This window comes from Schistocerca cancellata, chromosome 4 (assembly GCF_023864275.1).
Source record: "Schistocerca cancellata isolate TAMUIC-IGC-003103 chromosome 4, iqSchCanc2.1, whole genome shotgun sequence".
In the NCBI taxonomy this organism is placed as follows: Eukaryota; Metazoa; Arthropoda; class Insecta; order Orthoptera; family Acrididae; genus Schistocerca; species Schistocerca cancellata.
This window is the reverse complement of record NC_064629.1, coordinates 653,980,126-654,001,447: the sequence shown is the minus strand read 5'-3', so window position 1 is coordinate 654,001,447 and position 21,322 is coordinate 653,980,126. Positions and strand designations below refer to the sequence as shown.

General features: G+C 33.8%; 1 protein-coding gene across 33 annotated transcripts in view; it reads left to right on the top strand.

Annotated features, from left to right (window-relative positions):
* The window catches only part of LOC126183349 (twitchin), a 521,808-nt gene that overhangs the window by 212,319 nt on the left and 288,167 nt on the right, over nt 1–21,322 (top strand). For 28 of the 33 annotated variants that reach the window (XM_049925263.1, XM_049925234.1, XM_049925262.1 and 25 more), the window contains 4 exons: nt 34–84; nt 566–682; nt 11,119–11,328; nt 18,618–18,662. In XM_049925263.1, coding sequence (XP_049781220.1) covers nt 34–84; nt 566–682; nt 11,119–11,328; nt 18,618–18,662 — 423 coding nt within the window. Of the gene's footprint in view, nt 1–33; nt 85–565; nt 683–11,118; nt 11,329–18,617; nt 18,663–19,140; nt 19,180–20,840; nt 20,880–21,322 lie in introns of all 33 variants that reach the window. The other 5 variants (XM_049925232.1, XM_049925265.1, XM_049925264.1 and 2 more) reach the window with 3 other exon arrangements.

The window sequence follows — 21,322 nt, the reverse complement described above, 5'->3', positions numbered from 1 at the left end:
CTTAATGATTATAACATACTCTTTCTTCACCAGAAAAAAGAAGAAAGAAAATTGTCTGTTGATAAACCAGCTGAACCACCAAAGGTGAGTTAGTAGCTCTTTGTTTCTCTGAAATTCATTATTTTTGGTAACTTTAACTTTTAGATGGATGATTACATCTGTTTTAATGTTGATTTCCTTTCATATACATTATTAATAAGAAAGATCCTCTTGCTAATTTGTTACGAGTAAAATTACCCAAATCAGTTTAGTGATAAAGCTCTTCTGGATAAACAGATTTACAGGTTCAGCACTTGTAAATAGGGACTGTTACCCCAATACAATGAAGAGCCTCTAGAGAAAGTATGAACTGTATTTGTGTTAGATCCTGAAAGTCGCTCTTGTAATTGGGTAGTTTGTAACTGATACCAATAACTTAAAAAATTAAAACTTTATGTATTCTTATAAGTCATCAGTTTCATGTGACTGTAGTAGTTCATGTTTGGTGAAGCAAGTGTGATGTTCAAAAATTTCTTGTTGTTGTTCATGTCACATGTAAATTATTCACCCCTATAATTACATGTAGATTCGTAGATACGACCCAATGGCATATATTCCTAGTAGTTCTGAGGAAGAGTCTGAAGAAGAGGTGGATGATGGTTTAAGCAAGGAAGAGGAATCATTTAATGACATAGCTCCGAAGGTGAGCCTTTGATGCCAGCTCATTTTGTTGGCCACAGTGTAGGCCACTGACTGTTGTGGCATTACTGCAGTATTTCAGCGGTGATTCAGTAGAATTTTTAACTTGGGTGTAATTGCTGTAACGCTTATTGAGATCCCAGTGAATAGGTGGATTTGAGAGCACAATAGCATAAACATTTACATTTTAAAAGGTATCTTCCTCTTGTTAATGGCTTACCTCCTTTAGAATGTGCAGCAGTCTCAGGATTCACCTCAAATCCACCATCACAGCAGCCTGCCTGTAGAAATTTGATTACTTGTAGCTAAAAAGTACTTGGCAGTTTTATTTGTGCTGTTTTGCAGTTATGTAGAATTTCTGATAGCTTGAGTTTATTTTTATTTTAAAATAACTTCATGATGATACTTTTCCTGCACTGACGTACACCTTTGAAAGTTATCTGGCTTCCTTAAAGGTAATTTTATCTGATGGAATTGTCATACATACAGTGAAATATTTGTACTGACATTTTTATCAGATTTTTGCCACAAAAACACAGTTTTAAATGAAGAAAAAGCTTTGATAGCAGTTAAATTCTAAGAGATACTTGCTGAATTGTAAGCACTGCCTGGAAATAGCAGTATAATGACGAATAGTTATGTCCACTTTTTCAGTTTGTTGATGGATTAGAAACTATTAAGTATTAATCTCTAGTAACAGTAGCTAAACAATCTTCTCATTACTGTACTCATAAAGACTGTTCACTTGAGAACAGAAACAGTAGAAAGTAAGGGCTAAATTTTAAGGATTTAGGATATGGGGTCCTTTTTTAAATGAGAAACTAAGAGTGGAAAAAGAAATATGAGAAAAGATTCCAAAACATAAGATAGCAACTTGTAGCAGTTAGGTTAGCAGAGGTCTGTTTGATTACAGGTAAGCAGCAGAGCATAAACTAAGGAGAAATAGTAGGTAAATTGAAATCGGTGATAAAAGCAGGCATCTGCTTAGAGCATGGTAGTTAAAAGGTACAAAAGGCTTTGTAGCATAGAAGTGAATGAGGAGCAGAATAAATAAAATATTAATAGAAGTACAATAAAAAATACAGTAAAACATTAACTGTTAGGCTATCTTAGCAACATAAATTCTTACTTCCAAGATTTTTAATGATAATTAGGCTTTATTTACTCATGCCTGACAGACATAGCTTGTGAGCTGGACTGATTGAGAATTTTATATAGTTCAGCACATTTATTCCTTGGATTGTAATGGTTAACCATTAATGTGATGATCCAATATATGATTCCTGGTTACCACCTCAGATTTTTGTGTGATGGGAATGTCTGAACAGTTTTCACTGAGCATCATTGTGACAGATGAGTAGGTGCTTGGCTTGATAATCAACTTTGCTGACTCTCAAGCCACTGAACTGATATAAAGCCAAAAGACTTGCATCTGCATAAGAGCCACACATAATCTTCTGCTGCAGAGCTTGATATGAAGGTATCATGTTTAAATCCAGGTAATGGGGAAAAAAAATTTACAAACATGACCAGCATTTGGCCTGCAAGGAGAGTCAAGGTTGTTTCATAAAATTCCTGATTACTAGTCTTTGCTTCAATATCCTGATTCAATTCCAAACATTTACACAGTGTCTCATCAAGTGCAGGTGTTTGATAATCCTGTTGATGATCCATTCATTGGACTGGAGTATTAAATGTGGCAGCCCTCTTTGTGCCATTTGAAAAAAGTTGGTTAATTTCCTGCATTGGGTTTCACTCCCTCCCTTCTATCATCATCATCTTCATCATTGTCATCATCATCATCATCATCAACAACAACAACAACAGCAACAATAATGACAACCACAATATAAACATGACAGTATGATATATAGACACTCGCCACAGTTACATGTCTGAGACGGTTACATTTAAGACCCTTGATGTGCAATATACTGAAGTGCCATTAACTGGGAAGACTTACACCAACAATGGTCACATTGAAATATACATTCTTTTCTGTAAACATGATAAAAAAAGGGTGAAACCTAATTATTGTCCATTACATGACTTAACCACATGGCACATACTATAGGTAAGAAGGGACAATTGGCATGTAAGTTGTGTTAGATCTTTGATTTTGGACCAAAAAGTGTGAGACCAATTTTTTGGCTTGGCAAGGTTATCAGTTATGATACTAAGAAAGATGGGACATATTTTAGTAAGTGAAAGGCTAAAAAGAAATGCTTTAGTGAGGGAGTGTGTGAACAAGACTGAATATCAGGGCAAGAGATGTGTTAATGCAGATTGAAGTAGAAGATTGAGAAAATGAAACACAGTGAAGGAAGTGCTAGTGAGTAGTGTAAGGTGGATATGGCTTCAAGCTTCCACAGTAAATTCTGAATCGACTACATTTAGATAGTAGATTTAATTTTATAGTTCTGTAATCATTTCAAAATTCTCAGATGTGTTTTAGCTTATAAAGCAAACTGTAAAAAATATGAGGATCAAATTTCTGTGTCCCTGATAATATCATAAGTGGTATGTAAGGGACATGGACACTATATTCACCCACAGAGCCAGTTTGACTTAACTGTTCATCTTTTTTCAAACATAAAAAATAACTTCCTCTGTAAAGAAACAAACTATGAAAGGATAATGGAGAAAGTACTGGAATTCTGTGGCAATTCATTTTCTTCAAGTAAGCTGGATTTTCAATCAACTGTGTCACTGACTTCAAAATTCTTAAATCGTTTTCTAAAATTCTAAAATAGTGGTAACAGTAGCAATAATTATTATATTACTGCTGACAACTTCAATAACAAAAATAACAAATCAGATTACCTTAGATTTTTAATTTTCATAAAAAAAATGCCTTAAGAAGCAAATTACTTACTTACATGCTGGGGCACTTATACAAAAAAACACTAGGACTGTGTAAATGCTTCTGATTATAGTGTTTGCAATTCTTCAGGCAATGTCTCTGCCTCAGTCTTTGTTGCACCACTCCATGTTGGTATGTCCGGTAGTGTCCAAGCAGAGAAAAACTGGGGACATGACATGACAGCGCTTCTCATGCTATAGGCATCCAATAGAAATGCAAGTGTGTAACCATCTGCAATGCATGTGGCACCAATTTATTAAGTAATTATGGAGTGGATGGCTGTGTTAGAAGAAGATGTGCTTACACTTCATGCATTATGATTTTGATAAGCTCCAGAGCTAGTATTATTTTGGCAGTATAAAAAGTTACTTTCAGATGAATATATGATAGCTGAATGGGGACTACATGTCTAGGAAAGGAAAATGGAGCATTTGAAGTTCAATAGAATCAGCTGCCAATAATTCTATGTAGAATATGTTTTTAAAAAGAAAGTAACGTTAAGAATGAAACTGCAAGAAAGCCTTTTTCCTGCTCAGGTTCTCTGTCTAATTTATGAGCATTTGGGTTATTTAATCTATCATAAAGAATTAAAAATTGTATAATTGTGAGAAAATGGCATAACTAAATTGTTAGATGATATTCCACATACACCATTCCATCCATTGAATCACAGTGTTTCCGATGTATCCTGTCATTTAAAATATTTCCTGACAAAACTGAAACACAAGTTGATGGAGGCACTAGTGGCTGGAATACATAGAACTGGACATGCCACTCAGTTAAGTGAAGTAAGCTCTTGCAATTATGTTCAGAAAGTTACTAAAATTAACACTACAGATATAGTTAAGCAAGACTGAAGAATAGTAAAAGAATTTGATCTGCCCAGAAAGTCTAACCCTTATACAAAGTCCCAGTGTACGTATACAATTCATCAGGCTCAACATAAGATAGTGCCTCATCTATCCATTTCCCATAAACATCATCCAATGGTCACAAGATTCTTTTATGAGGAGGTTCAGGAACAGTGTTCTCAACTTCGAAAGGTTCATAGTAAACATGAAGCTTCATATGCCTCTCTTGTGGATTGATTTCCTTCACACCTCTCACAAATGATGTGAGAGTAAAGATCATTGTGCAATATTATTGATGAGCTTGTACTGTTTGGTACTTACAGTGAGAGAATACGTCTTTCCAGGCAAGCATCAAGAGAGGATTGTTGGTATGTGAGCTGCTTGTCAGCTTGAAGTATGGTGATCGCTTTTTGTTATGTCTCAAGGAAAATTATTAAAACTTGCACCAGGAACTAGTTACTGCATTACATTCTATCAAATCTACCCTTCTTATCTAACAGTTCCCCTTTTTCTCATGCCACTGAACTTTTATTGCATTCATCATAACTACCATAGTATTCACCCACCTCTGTAACGGAGTGGCCAGTGTAGATGACTGCTGTGCAGATGTCCTGAGTTGGATTCCTGATACTAACAAGAATTTTTCCTCATGAGGCCACTTGAGGAGCTACTTGGCTCCACCATCTGGAATGTATGCAAAATGGCTGGGAGAGCAATGTTCTGACCACATACCCCCCATACTGCATTGCATGACATCGCAAGGCAGAGGATGACACGGCAGCTGGTAGACATCCCCTGGGCCTTCACAACGTGATGAGGAGCTTGTTTTTTAATCATAGTATTCCAGTGAGTCTCACATTTTTTGGGCTACTGTGTAGGGACTGCATAAAACTACTATATTTGAAATACTTTACTAATGCCTGTCTTGTGTTCAAAACCTGTCACACAATCAAGTTTTTGGCATCCTTTCCTGTAATCATAGTGTGTACAGGCAATGTGCAAGGTATGATGATTTGTGGAAACCATCCAGTGCATTTGTACAGCTTTTCCCCTCATCTATGATGAAATCATACAATTTCAAAAATTCAACATTAGTACCAGCATCTGCATCCCTAGTAACTAATTATTCTACACTGCAGTTTCCTCTCATAAGTATGATGAACAGTGAGGTATTTGTGTGCATATCAGTTCAACTGTCCAGATAATACTTTATGCTAATCTGATTCTGTCTTTTGCAGTGTGTGTCAGTGCCCTGTATACCACTGTTGTGTGGCGCGTTAGTAACTCATTTGCACCAACAGGTCTGAAAGAAGGACTGATATTTATTGTAACCTTTTCCAGATTTCTTAGCCATTTCATGATAAGCACTTCAAATGGTCACTGAATTTGACATGAGCCCTCTCGTTCTTTATTTCACTGTGGATGAAATTGTGGAACTGTATAGAGCACAAGAAGAAGGCAGTTATTTTACAAATTCCAAGATTTTCACCTCTACAAACAATGTATTCATCAAAAACTTTATTAAACATCATATTCCTTTGTACTATTTTACAGTCTACACATTTACATTAATGTTTGATCTAGAGTTTCAGACAAGTTAAAATGCTGAGTAAATGAAGTTGCAATCATTTGGCTCACCTCATGAACTGCATTCTACAGATACATTCAGAGACTCATGAACTAATGGTGGCAATTCATAAAAGTGACTGTTGATGACTTTTGACCAGTCACCTATGATACACTGAAGAACATCTCATTTTTACACTATAGAACGGTTTTGTGAGTAACTCTGCCTAAATCACAACATTTTGCCATGCAGCATGCAAACAACAAAGTTCAGATGCCTATTTCCATTCTGAGGCATTTGTGATAATGGAAGCTGATACTGACATAAAGGCTATCGGTCCAGAAGGTGCCAAACAGTCAAGACATACAGGTCCACACTTGTAATAGTACTCTAGTGTTGAGCCACCACTGTACACAAAGTTGTTATCTGGAGAAGATGGCAGTCATCTCATACTCTTTAATCCACTTGTTTCACACTTGTATCACTGTTGTATAATTCTCTGTATATGATGAAATATCATAATACAACAAACCCATTTCTGAAAATCAGTCACTTGGTATCATTCAAACTGGCGTACATGCTGGTATAGTGCCCTTTAACTTCAGTCATGCTGACACTTGCTTGCATATTTGTACTTTATTGGATGGTTCTTCATTGACTGAGCTTGGCTTAACTATGATTTTAGGTCACTCAGAAGAGGAAATTACTGGCTTGTATTTGCCATCTCTCTTCAGTCTTAGTATATTATTCCTTGTGCACTGTTACACACCTCCTCCAAGTCTGTATTTATTCAAGCCATAACTATCGTTTGTTACAGTTTTCACACAAATTGATGTTTAACAGCCCACTTCACTTCATAAAAACTTGAAGAAAAATTCAGCAATTTATTAGAGAATGCCTTAACATTTAAGCCAGACAAACTTTCTGGTGATGGGTGAAAATATCTAGACAAAGATGGATTCCTGCATATAGCTGGGTGAAGAAGGAACAAAAAGATAAACGGAAAGCAAAGAAATAAGCATCAGATGAGATTACAACAGTGAAATAAACATTAGTACACCATTGTAGCAATCAGTCCTCAGTTCAGGTAGGAGATTCACTATGGAACTGAAAACATAAAGAAGAAAATACGAACAAACAAGGAAAACAGTAAAAGAAACCAGACAAGTCTTCCTTTTTTATTTTATTTGATTGATTTATTTATTTTTGAACTTGGCTCCTCTTTGTCACCTACATTTAGTTTAAACTTAAGAAACAACTTTATAATTATTAGTAGCTTATCAGTCTTCACATATTTTCATTGCAGTTTGTCTTTTGTACCACATTTTAATTGGTGTACTTAGTAATCTGCATTCATTTTTTCAATGAGTAAAAGGTATACATAGCTGATTAATTGGTTGATTTGGAGTGTTGTTGAACATATTGTCCACTAAGTGGTTACACAGGAAAAAGTAATGCTATTCAAGTCTATTGAATTGAGATTGGATACCTTAAACTATTTCTGTCTGGCTAGAGAAAGTGAAAACAGTATGTATACACACAACATGTACTTCCAGTCCATCAGTACTAGCAATATCCAGCCTTACATTTGTGTAGTTTCTTGAAAAAATTTCCAGTACATTTACTATATTTGGGTTATTGAAAAGCATTGTGCAGAGCACATATTGATGGAAACTTCACAATAAATAACTACAGGTATTTAAAATATGGTCACCATCCAATTTAATAATGAATATCAGAAGAAAATTGCAATTATACCAACAAGTGCAGCACCAATACAAAATGATAAAAATCCTCATTCAAACATTCTAAAATCTGTTTTCCCTTGGTTACCATTAATTAATTTAGATGAGGACCAAGATGGTACCTTCCACAAGTTCTTTTCTGCTTCCTGCTTTTTTGTTGTGTAATTGAAAGAGTAGGAGAGTTTAGAGTATAACAGTCTGTCAATAATGAGATCATTAGAGATGGAGTTCTAGTTCAGAATGGCCAAGATATCAACCTTGTCCTTTTCAAAGGCCCCATTCCAGCTTTGGAAATAAGCAGCTTAGAGAAACCATGAAAAACCTAAATGTGAGTAGCTCGACAGGGAGTTGCAACCCAGCACTCTTTAATGAGCTCCCTTCCATGATTTGAATTTGTGTCTGTGTCTAATTACATTATTACAAATGAAAACTTGGACAGAACAGGCAATAATGCAAAAACAATATAAAAAAGGAATATGTACAGTAAGTTTTCCACAAAAATGTTCTCATTTTCTTGCAAGCAACATCCATACTGCTTTGTGTATTGTGTAGTGGAAGGCTGATCTGAGAATGTTTCTGTGAATTTGAAGTGGTTAATCTTATCCCATATTTTGTAGATTCCTGTCCACAACAACATTTTTTATATTGTTATTTGATTTGAAAATTTATCCAACAAAAGCATAAAGTTACAAATAGTTGCATTTGCAAATAATCCAGGTCAGTGCATGTGAATTATTGAACAAACAGCAAGTTTCTCTGAAAATAGAAAGTTGGTAATATTGCACCACTGTCACTAGGATACCTTATTGTGTTTCACAAAATTGACAGACTTATGATATATTGAGTATACTAAGAGTAAGACTATGTAATCAGTTTTTTAATTATTCTAATTCATGAAGTAGTCACCCCCAACAGATACACAGAACAGTAATATTAAATGCAATCTTATGTAGATAAGTAGACTGCTGGCCTATTTAGTTTTTCATTTCTTTAACTATGATGATTAGAATCTTTGCCTGGAGTTAATTTTGTTTGTAGATTTAGTCTGAAGCTTTGAGTATATTGTTGTAGACACAGATGTTATATTATTGTAGCATTATATCTTTATTTTTCATTTTCTATTTATTTTTGAGCTTGTACTTGGTTTTATTGAGAGTCTGTTTGAAAGGAGACTGTGTACTATTTGCAGTCACTCACACAAAAGTATATTATGTTGGCTTTAATTTATTCACTGTGATAATGTAGTTGTGAGGGTCTGCATTTGAATAAACATTTGGAGAAATATTTTCTGAACAGCTACCTTTTCTTCTCATCAGTAAGAGTGTGACTCGTTTCAGAACATGCAGTACTTAATGATGTGTGTTTTGTAACACAACAGTTATTCTGAAACCAGTTATGCTCTATTGGATGATATAAAGGTAACAATTTGAAAAATAGTTTTGCTATGTGTCCAAATACCTTATTTTAAACAGATATTGTGTATCCTATGGATAATGCCTTGCATTTCTATTCACACAAAATGATTAGACATTTTTCAGTAGCATACTTATTGCTGAATAAAATGCTGAACAACTACCTTTCTTCCCCATCAGTAAGATCATGACTGATTTCAGAACATGCAGTACCTAGTGATATGCATTTTGTAACAGAACACTTCCGAAACCAGTTATGCTCTAATGGATGATACAATAAAAGTAACTGTTTGAATAGTAGTTTTGCTGTATGTCCAGATATCATATGTTGTGCAGATGCTATGTACCCTGTGGATAAATTTCCATGTAAGTTTTGATAATGCCCTTTACTTTTTTTGTACAAAATTTTTATGCATTTCCCAATAGCCTAATTATTGCAGAATAAAATGAATGTTAGGAAAGCTTATATGTAAAATATTAGTGTTATAATCATGAAGACAGTTGGCTGACAGCAACAGAAACACATTAAAACTGATTTCATAAGGCCACTTTTTCTTACTTATTGGCATTAGCATGACAGCTCTGCCTTGAATGGCCTTAGGTGCTTTTATTGTAGTAGAATAATTGCTAGTCACACCTACTGATATTCATACATTTCTCTTTTTTACATGTTGCAAATGTCTATATCATTTTGTGTTGAATGAGTTGAGTCTCCTTAAATGAAAGATTCAGTTTATTCTGTTACAGTATATGTACTGATAGAAAAGCTAGATTCAAAGATTCCTTTATCTATTAATTGGGATAAGTAATGTAACATCCAACAGCCTGGAATATATCTCATGAGGGAGAACAAAATGCCAGTTTGAAAATGTGCAACCTGTTTCTCACATGGTCTTTATTTTCGACATGCTATTTGTTTGCTCTGTACAGGGCAGCTAAATATAGCTTCATGCTGTGTGAGGGCTGTTACATCACAGCATTCCCTCACAGAGCACATGCTTAGACCTACTTAAGTGCACTACCTGCTTCAAGCAAGACAGTGCCTTCTTAAAATCATTTCTATCAAATTAAACATAGTAAAATATTTTGATATTTTATTGTTACAAAAAATACATCATACTTCACTCACAGTACAGTATTTATTATTTGACAGGCAGTGAATATCAGCAACAGTAAAGGAGGATTTGCAATGCATAACTTATGTGTCTCACATTTCATATGATCTATGTTACTTTTAGCTCATTATATATTTAAACATATAAATGTAGTCACACTTCTTCTTGTCAAATTCTTTAGTCATGTGCCTCTGTGTGGTTATACTTAGTTCTGCTTTAAAGAAAAGGTAGTTGTGTAAAATATCATTTTAAATTATAGCTGACTGTTGACTGCATGATTTATTCAGAAGCAGGTGTTTAGACTCATATCTGATGTTCAGCTCATGCCCATTCTATTTATACCATCTTAGTTTTGAAACACTTCATACTTCTTTACTCTCACTGTTCCCTCAGCTATTTAATTCTTCTGCCTTGAAAGCAGAGCCAGTTGGCATCCATTGAAAGAGCCTGTTCCCACCATGACTCCGTTGCAATCTCCCATGAGAAGGGAATTGTGTAGAGGGAAACTTATAAATAATCTCCCAGACTGTCAGGCTGATGAGATCTGCCTGCTCAGCTCTGTCTAGGAGCTGGCTGGCTCACAACACGATTAGACATGGTTGGAAGTGGTTGAGTGTGCTTGCTATCTCTCGGAAAGTTTGAAGTGGTAATAGGGACAGTGTGCTATACTTGAGATGTGCAGTTGATTGGAATTTAAAACAAAATGGTGAGTAAAATTAAAGAAATCATCAATTCATGAGTGTTGTGATACAGCGCCACATAGTTTCAAGAACTCCCTTCTGTTACTGGTGGGCAGTGTGATATTGATAGGGAAGTGATGGATATGAAGTAATTACTTTCAGTTAGGACAGCCTGTGTTTGACATAAAATATTTATCTCATTATCAGCCTGTGGACAAGTCTAAACCAGGAATGAAAGTTCCTGAGATTAAAGCTCCTGAGGGTCCCAAGATTGAAGTGATCCGAGAGAAAACACCAACACGAACAGATAGCAGGAAAGGCTCCCTTGCACCAGGATCTGGGCCCCCAAGCCGCCGAGGCTCTCTTATTCCACCAGAAGACCAACAACGAAGGCCAAGTCTCATTATCAGTGATGAGGTAAGTGTCCTTATGTGGCTCTCTGGAATTGTGTGTAGCAATGTTTTTGGTAGTATGCAGGGTAAAATTTGCCAATGCTCTTTGTTGTACCTTTACAGATCATTGCTAGGTACACTATTTCAGAGGCTGTAGTAGCTGTAGAGAACATAAAAATTGTACTGTGATGTCCTCACAAGTAGGATTGGTTTTGAGTGCATGCTGGAGTTGCAGGAACATACAGTTAATGCACATCTAACAAATTAATGCAAGTTCTACTAAATATAGAGTGAAATTAGCTCTACAAAGGAACTCGGATGCTTGAAAAGAGGAGTTAATAGGAAAATAAACTTCTGTTTCACCTCTGCAGAAACACCAATAATGTTCTAGTCTCATTAGTACCATGACAAAGAAAGTTAACAATATACAAACATGAAATAATTTATTACAACTGTCTCATTTATTTCAAAATCTCAGCTGTGACAGCCCGTTAGTACAGATAGTTGACTTGAATAAAAGAAGGTTTCTTAAAATTTTTCAATAGATTCATGGAAGTTTTGATTCGCTTTCACATGCCTATGCATTCATGTCCTGAGATTTATGTTAGCAGCAGGGAGATGGATAAAATATTTTAAACTAGTATTATATATAATTACAGTTATCAAAAAATCAAGAACATAGGTGGAACATCATAACTAGAAGTGTATATATATATATATATATATATATATATATATATATATATATATATATATATATATATATATATATTGCAACTATGTACAATATTATCCAAGAATTGCTATCAGAAACAGAAGAAGTTTGTGGTTTTCACATAAAAAGGAAAAGTAGTAAATATTCTTAAGGTTAAAGTAATTTTTGTACAGCTGTTGTGGAGTGCAGACATTTATGCAACTATCTGTAGCTTTATATGTTTCCATGAATTCTTTCATTTATTTAGTAGCAGTTGTGACCTGTGCTGTTGCATCTCAACCATCTTTTGGATAATTATTTATTGCTCTCGTTACTTTTAAATGATAATTAATGTACATATAGAATTATGATCAGTAATCATAGATGCTTTTAGTGATTGCAATTCAGAGACTGTCAGTCACTGATATTTACCTTGTGTCAGTGCAGTTTACTGAAGTTTCTTTTCTTTTAAATATTGCCAAAATTCTTAGTGTATACTAAACCTTTCATACATATCTAGTACTTAAAACATGGATAAAATGTAAACTGGAACATAAATAGCTTTTTCATTCTTATCCTCATGAAAGACTTATTAAAACTTTTGCTACTTTATTTTATTTCTGCAGTTCATTTCAGTTACTTAAAGTGTCTAATATATACACTTAGTTGCATTTTAAATATCACATAAAAATAAGTTGCCTTCCAAACAATTTTATTCAATTTATCCAACAAATATTTATGATAACAAAGAGCCTCCCATGTTTTTATACAGATTATGAAGCCATAGCAAGCCTTCCCAAACTTTTATGGATGACTGATGGCTTACTGTTCTTACTATTTTGAATTTTTAATATTTATAATTGTCAAATAAATAATGAAAATCCATACATAGGGCATGAAGGGATACAAATACAAGTACAAAGAGCTTTAGAATCTGTACGAGATTTGTCTATGCTTTTGAGAAGACACTCTTAAATTTCTGCAATTAAGTAATTGCCTTCTTATTAAAAGTATGCTGCTCATCACTGTGACTATATCCATGTGATGAGTAGTGACCTGCCTCTCCTACTTTTATATTGATATTGCTTTGAGGTTTGTGCAATTATTTCCCATAAAGGTGTCCTTTTGTGTGTATACTTCTTAAATTACTAATACTTTTCTTTCAATATAAGATGGTTTTTAAGATTACAGATCTATCTGTTAAATGTATTCCATACACCAGATGTTAAACTGGGTCCTAAGTGTATAATTGTACAAAAATATTTTGATTAATAATAACTGAAATTCAATCGATAAAAATGGTAAATGTAATAAAAAACTTTTAATTTATCTGATAAATGCTGTCTGGGATATAAATGTTTCAATAATATTAATGATTGCAGATAGTTTAACATGTAAAAGTCTTCTTTAGGGGATACAATTTTATTAGATGTCTTTCACACAATTTTTTTCCTTAGACAAAATTTTATTTGGATTTTGTACACAATCATTGTGAGAACACATTTTTATCTTGATTAACTAGCATTTATTTATAATAGTAAAACTTGAAAACCATTTCAATGACTTCTATGCAAACGGGACTTTACAGCCTAATTAAAAAAATCTTATTAAAAAAAAAAAAAAGATCACGATCATTTATCATTCAGAAAAGATATGAAATTAAGACTGAAATAGTTCTAATTTGCATTCAGAGATTGATTCTGATGATTACAAAACTATTTTTTTATCGAGTTATTTATAGTGTTTCAGACATAATTTAGATTGGTTTTGTTATGTTTAATGTATAAATAGTATTAACTTGTAATCTCTTAACTATGTATAATATGTATTATTTCCATAATTTTTCATTTCATTTCCAGTGACAAGACCAAAAGAAAGATATTTTCTCTATTTTTGTTCTTTTTTATTACATATCTAGTGGCTGAGTAGCTGCACAACAGTTATTAGGTGTATATTTAGAATAAATAAAATGTGTAAACTTTTAGTTTTCCCAGGAATGGTTTATTTCTTTGTTAGTCTGTAAAAATCAGATTTAAATAAGGAAGTTTTCTTATAATAATTGGAATGTGACCTGACCCACAATCAATTTTCCTCCATTTTGGAGTACCAACCACTAAATGTATAAATAAATGCTGAATAGCTATACTTGTGTTGAATAAACATCAAATGAAGATGCCACTACTTAGTGGTGTGTTTTATGACACATTTAAAGATCAACAAAACATCACAATTCTTTTTCACTTTGATAACCAATGAAACCAACAGAAAAAAAAATGAAATCAATTCTGTATTATCAATTTGTATGTTTCCACTCAGGATGGCTTGCAGAAATAGATACAAATAGATTTATGGCTGCCGCAGGACATGAATAATACACAGTTGAATCCAAAATTGTAGCAGCAGACTAATTAAAATCATAATGTGGGAAGAGATGATGCGACTCACCACAGTTTAATTTTATAAAGTAATTAAAGTACTTCATCATCACTTTTGCTAAGATACAGTTATTTTTCTCTCCCTTTTATTTGGCTTTAGCTCTTTAAAAATTCATCCAAGTATTATTTTTGCTGTTGTGATATGAAATCAGATTCAAAAAAAGTTACATTTCAGTCTATAAAGTAACTACTAGTAACCATTGGAATGCACAAATAAACAAGTTATATGGTGTTGTCCCTTAATATGTGAAGAGAGAGAATTCATAATAGCTGTGATACTAATTAATCCCTAATTAACTAATATAAAAAATGAGTCAGCAGGTAATCAAGATAATAAAAGACAGATTTGGTTAACATATTTTCACAGTTGGATCCAATGATAGGGAAAAAATTGCTAATATGGACGATGTGTAAAAGTAAATTATCTTATTTACCGTAGATAGCCCCCTCATAGAATGAATGAAAAATGTAGAAATAGACAATACTTATAAGTAAATTACTTTCATTTTCCTTTAATTTTGCCTGTTTGTTTGAATTAGTTCATACCGAAAGGGCTTCAGTCACAATTTTTGAGAAAATGACTTGTTACTGGAATAATATTCCTTGGGACTAACCTAACGTCCTATGATGAAAGGACCTCTCATCCAGTGCTCATAAAGCAGAGTAATTGATACATGCATTGTATTTTTACATGGAGAAAATGTCTCAGTACATCCCTGAGGCCTTTTCTGTGTACACCAGTGGCAAAACTGAGGACATATGCCGCACATATTTACTTTCTCTGTTTCCACTGTTTCTTGTAGGGAGCTTGACATAAAGTTTAAAGAGAGATTGAGAAATCAATCTTGTGGGAAGAAAATGAGATGAGATTTACATAAGAGGAGGGGGACTTGTATATGAAATACAAGGATATTGTAGTCAGGGCTCAATTTGTCTTTTTTTTCTTTTCTTTTTTTTTAAAAAAAAAAAGCTTTCTGGAAATTTTATAAAAAGACTTGCCTGTCAGGAGAAAGAGCTAAAAGAAGTGTCCTCAACACAAAAAGAGACACTTTAACAGCAACAGCTTCAGGCACTTCATTTATGTGGTTGCATTGTTATCCCAATACTACATTGATGATATGATCAAGCTTACTTTCTGTGTGGCTCAAGCAGGATAATCTTTTCCTAGTCTACCCATTAGTGTAGCATACGTGACAGCATGTTTCCCAATTAAATCTGCCAAGCTGAGAGATTCAGTAAAACTGCTTTGTTATATACTATACCAATTTTATGATGAATTTTGTGCATGTCCAGTGAGTGAAATTTACATGACTAGAGTTTTTCCACAAAAACTCAAAAAGGATTACAGTCGATAGTTTCAGCACCTATGAATCTCAAAGACTGTGTTGATATTGGAAGGAGTGAATGATGAAATTATGTTTTTAAAGCTTTGTTTAACTATAGCACATGAAAATAAACAGCATTGTGATTTCTTTCATACTCATTGCCAGTCTGTATGGTCTACTACTTCTGGAGCTCAGTATTTTTCTGTGTATTCTGGTTGAAATATAGGCAAAAAATACTTAACTGCATCAAAATATTTCATGCCATGCAGAAAGGGCACCACTATTTTGTGTTTATTTCATCACCCACTCCACAAGGACAGTCTGAAAAGTTTGCAACCTAACAAAGAAATGACATTTTTGTTCAAATGTATCTTTATTTTTCAACATGATCTCCTTGTAAGTCTATACACTTCTTCCGGTGATGCTCCCATCTATTTAACCAATCCAAATAATGATTGATGTCTTTCTTTGCAAATAGTTGTTTATGAATGTGATGGCCTCTTCATTTGATGAAAATTTCTATCCTCCAACCTAAACTTCTAGCTGAAGGTACAAAAAAAAGTCACATGGGGCTAGATCTGGTGAGTAAGGAGGGTGGTCAAGCAGTTGAAACCGTAGTTCATGGATTTTGGCCATGGCAGCTGCTGAGGTGTGAGACGGCACAGAGCGAGTAATCGTGGCACCTACCCTGCAGTCAGCTTTCTCATCCTTAAATTTTCAATCAATATGTGCAACACGTTCTTTAGATATGCTCATAGCCTCTGCTATCTCTCTGACCTTAATCTGGCAATACTATTTGGTGAACATGAACCATGTTACTGTCAATAGTTCCAGTTTTTGGTCGCCCTGAACATTCATCATAAACCAAACTGGTATGGCCATGTTTAAATTCAGCTGCCCAAAATTTCATGGTGGTAACTGATGGTGCAGAGTCCCCATAAACAGTGACCAACTTGTGTTTAAGTTGATTGGAGTATTGCTTTTCAAAAACGAAAATCTAATGGAAGCTCGATAGTTGATTTTTTTAAAATTTTCACAAAAACACGTGCATCTACTCTCTTAAACAACTGTCAAGCAACAACTGCATATCCAAAATGACTGAAATCTTAGTGAGTGCCCTACTAGACATGCACAAAGAATTCCTCAACTTTTGTTGCTACCTTCATGTTGAAGTCAGAAACGTTTCAGACTATATTTGTAATGTAATGCTTGAATGTCAAGCAATGTTACTGAATAACAATTCTTAAGAGATGTTTAAAGAGTATTAAACTTTTTTGTGTTACCTAAAAGTCACTCAACTGGACTGAGACCCTTTCAGGATGGACTGATTCATTTGTTTCATTCAGTGTTATAAATGGTTGATCCATCCTCCTCTGCTACATTTTTGACCTGTCACTCCTATATTTTTCAAATTACTACATACATGTGACAGTACTGATAATGTGACCACAGCTAAAGCCAACTGAAAAATACAAGAATGCTTAGTAAACTTTTCATTTAGTTAATGATGTCTTTAATAATGCTGACTCCTTCATATAATGCTGCCATGTTTATTATTTTATACAGATTGCTTGATGGTGACAGCAGAAGCTCATTATCTCTGAAATATGCAATATGTCATTCTTTCAGTCTTCTTGATCATATTAAAGTTTTCAGTCCAATATTCTACTTTATCATATGTTTATGTTATCTCGTACATGGCGTAACTCACCAGAGAAACAATGCAGAATTTGTTATTCTGATTGTTGCAGGTTCTTCGAATTAAGGCATAAGGCACAGCAGTCTGTTTATCAATTCAGTTGCTATGTCTTTATTTGTTTTTCTACTTTTTCAGGTAAATCTCATTGGAGTAGATCATTTCCATGGAAAAGTTCTTAAAGCATTACATATATATTTTTGCTGTTGTCATAATTACAGTTGTTTTGTTCTAGGTATTTTGAGTGTTGCTATAGAGGACTGAAATTTTACCAAAGTTGACATATTTTAAATAACTCTGCTGTTGTCATATATGTTTCAGTTATGTCTGTAGATAGAGTGAAACATTCAGAAGACTCATATAAATAGCAGAAATCTTACATGTACAGTATAGATTCAGTAGATTGCAGCAGGTACACTTCTGGGAACTGAACTGTGAATGTGGGTTGTCGAGTAATGAGAAGCCTTCCTTACTTTTTCAAATGTCTATTTATAACACCAAAATCATTGATAGTAATTAATCCAAGAATCAGCAGATCATGCTTAACTGATATTTTTCAATCACTGTGAGAGTTTGAAGAAGAAAAGTAATGAAATGAAATAAAATAAAAGTTTTAAGCTTGAAAGTAAATCAAATCAGATGTTATGTAAAATTTAAATTTTCCATTCTCAGAATTCTCTTTCCAATATATGAAATAATATATTAGTTCTAACTTTAATGTGCAAAACAGTGAACTATTCTTTATTTACTATTCACTGTTTAATTTCTATCCTTTTTGTCGAGACACATTCCACCAACGTGCTTTGTTTTGTCAAGATAACCAAAAAGTAAGGTTTTCTCATAAACCTCTGTCTGGTCTTCAAATACAAAGAGGCTATGCCCATTGACTTCATTTCTCAATAGAAGCAACTTTATTGTTGACCAGAGTCAGTCTTGATTAAAATGGTTTAAAGTGATTCCCAGATCAGTGATATGAATGATACCAACGCTTCATGTGGGCAGTGAAATAGATCACTGATTATCAATATCAATAAAATTTCTTGAGGACACCTAGGTACGCAGTGGAGAATCATTAATCTACACATTTCTGTGATTATTACTGATAGGTTGTATACTTATTCTGCTGGGAGATGACATTTCACTGAAGTAAAGTTTTACTTTTAGGAAAATAGAAAATTACGCCCTGGTGAAGTCCTTGAGGAGAAAAAGGTGAGAAACAACTATAGTAACCACTGGTCACCTACTTCTGTTCTACAGTGTTTGTTCACCATGTTTTATGTTATCATTGTAGCCCAATATTTTTGCTTCATTGCTTTGTTTCTTCACTTTATTTTAATCTATGTTTCTTTTTTATGTAAATGCATCCCAGCAATTGTTGCAGATTTTATTTCTTCTACAGTATGTTTTTCAGAAATTTATTTGCAAATGGCTACAGGTTTAATTTCATAGCTGAAAACACCAGTTTTCTTTATTTGCATTTGCTTTTGTTTCAGTATCTTTTTGTTTCTACAGGGTTTGCTGCTTCAATTTCTTTATACTGACTGCATTATCTATTATTTACTTTTATTTGTCTGCAAATCCCTTCCCTGAACTGCTGTGTGAGGCTTACAAATCACACTGGGAGCATCCATCCCTCGCTTTCTTGTATTGTTCGTACACTGCTCTCAATTACATTGTTTTTCTACAGGTTGGAAAATTGCGGCCTGGTGAGGTTTTAGATTCAAAGGTGAGACTCCTGTAGAGCTGGCACAAAGCTGACCTCTTCTTTGGTTTCATATCTTCCTGCATTATCGATTATGACTTTTTGTAACATATTATCAGTTGGTGAGCTCAATATTCTGAGTGCAATAAAAGAAGTGAAACAAGCAAAAAATAAGTATCTAATAGATATCCATGAAGTGTTATGTAATGAAGAATTCGCTATCTACAACAAAATTGTTGTGACTATCTCATGTGTTATTCTTTTTTTTCTTTTTTTTCTTTTCCCCACAATGTTACATTACCCTAAATGAAACATGAAACACGTTATATTTTTCGCTCATATTACTACTTCAGTTAGTAATCAAAAGGTTGATAATTATGGTTCTCAATTGTCACTCTGCATTTTAAAATATAAAATCATTGCAGAATACATCATAAGAAGATATGTGCCACACTACTGAAGCTGTGATTAATAACGTGCACATTACATGTTCTGATACAGTGTCTTATATAATCATGCATCTCATAAATATGAAATAGAATAACTGCACTTTAAGGAAGTGAAAATTAAGTAGTAAATACACAACATTCAACACAGCAGTTGACTTCAACTATTGAATTTTCTGTCCTCCTTCTCTCTTCATGCCCCCCCCCCCCCCCCCCCCCCCTGTTCCACCAAACCTGCTGACTACCTGCCTTCTGCCTTCATTACATCATGTCTCAGAATGCTAACTGGTTGTAGAATTAAATATCCAGATCATTTTTTACTCCAGTTATCAATGTCTATTTACTTGTTGGATCTATTTTCATTTACAAAGGAGAAATTTTTTCATTGTATATTTTCATAAGTAGAATCTTAGCCCTTTCTACTTACAACAAGTTGTTGTTCCCTTATATCGTAAATGTATCATATGTTAACAGTCTTTCCATGCAGGTTATATGGGATTCATTAATTTTGAGGACTCAAGTATTTAAATTTTTTATAATCAATTGAACCAGGACTTTATTTTCTGTTTCCTGTAAATATCTTGAAGCTTTTATGTTTATAAATGTTAATGATTACTTATTATGTCAGAATATCTTGCAGACATTATTGAGTGATGTAGTTCATTTCTTGAGTTATTGCTCTCAAACACTGATGCCTGAAAGGAAGCCCTCCCTTTCCCAAGTGTTACGTGCATCCCAATATCTGGTGAAATGACTGGAGCAGTTTAGAATATGATGCATCATTACAGCACATTTCATGGATGACGTATTAAAGGTGAACAGTTACTGTAATAGCTGCAGGAAATGCCAAAGAGAGTGTAAGATTTTTGCTGTGATCGGTTTGCTTTGTGCTAGAGAAATCTCTGATCCCACCTGCATTGTGGAATCCTTGTGACATTTCTACCATGGACTGAGTGGTGTGTTCATAATATTTGTTTATTTTGTCTTTTATTTATTTGTTTATTTTTATTATTCATTTTATGTTTTTAATTTTGTTTTACCTCCAGCCTTTGGTTTCAAAATTTCATTGATTATTATTTTATGATTTCAGTGAGTGATTTATTTTTAACAGCTTGCTTCCTATATGTGTTTTATTTACTTTTGTTTCTTTTGAAATGTTTCTTATTTTTAATTTACAATTATTTTATTTACTTCTTCTTTTCATTCCTTTTCTTTTGTTTCCATTTTTGAACATAACAGAGGAAAGGTTCTCGTCCTGGGGTACTGGAAGAGAAACAGGTTAGATGACTGTGGGTCATAAAGGCTCAATGTGTTATTTTTGTTGATTGATTGTCTAGAGAAAGAAAGATACCATAAGTGTCCAATAAAGTATGGTTCTTGCATCTTCATAGTGGGATAGTAGAAGGGGGACTGGAGCAGATATTTGTGCATTCATTCATTCTCTGTGTTCAACAACTACAGAAGATATTCCAAAATATACTAGATAGTATACTATTTAGATAAATACTCATAAATGTGTCTGACCTGTGTTTTAATTTGACAAGTACATTACATATTATTACTTATTAAACTTTACACTTCACTTCAAAGCCATAATTAATGTGTAAATTTATAAGATCTTTTACACATGCAAAGAAACTTCTACCACAAAACATTAAATATGTCTCTCTCTCTCTCTCTCTCTCTCTCTCTCTCTCTCTCTCTCTCTCTCTTTGACTTAA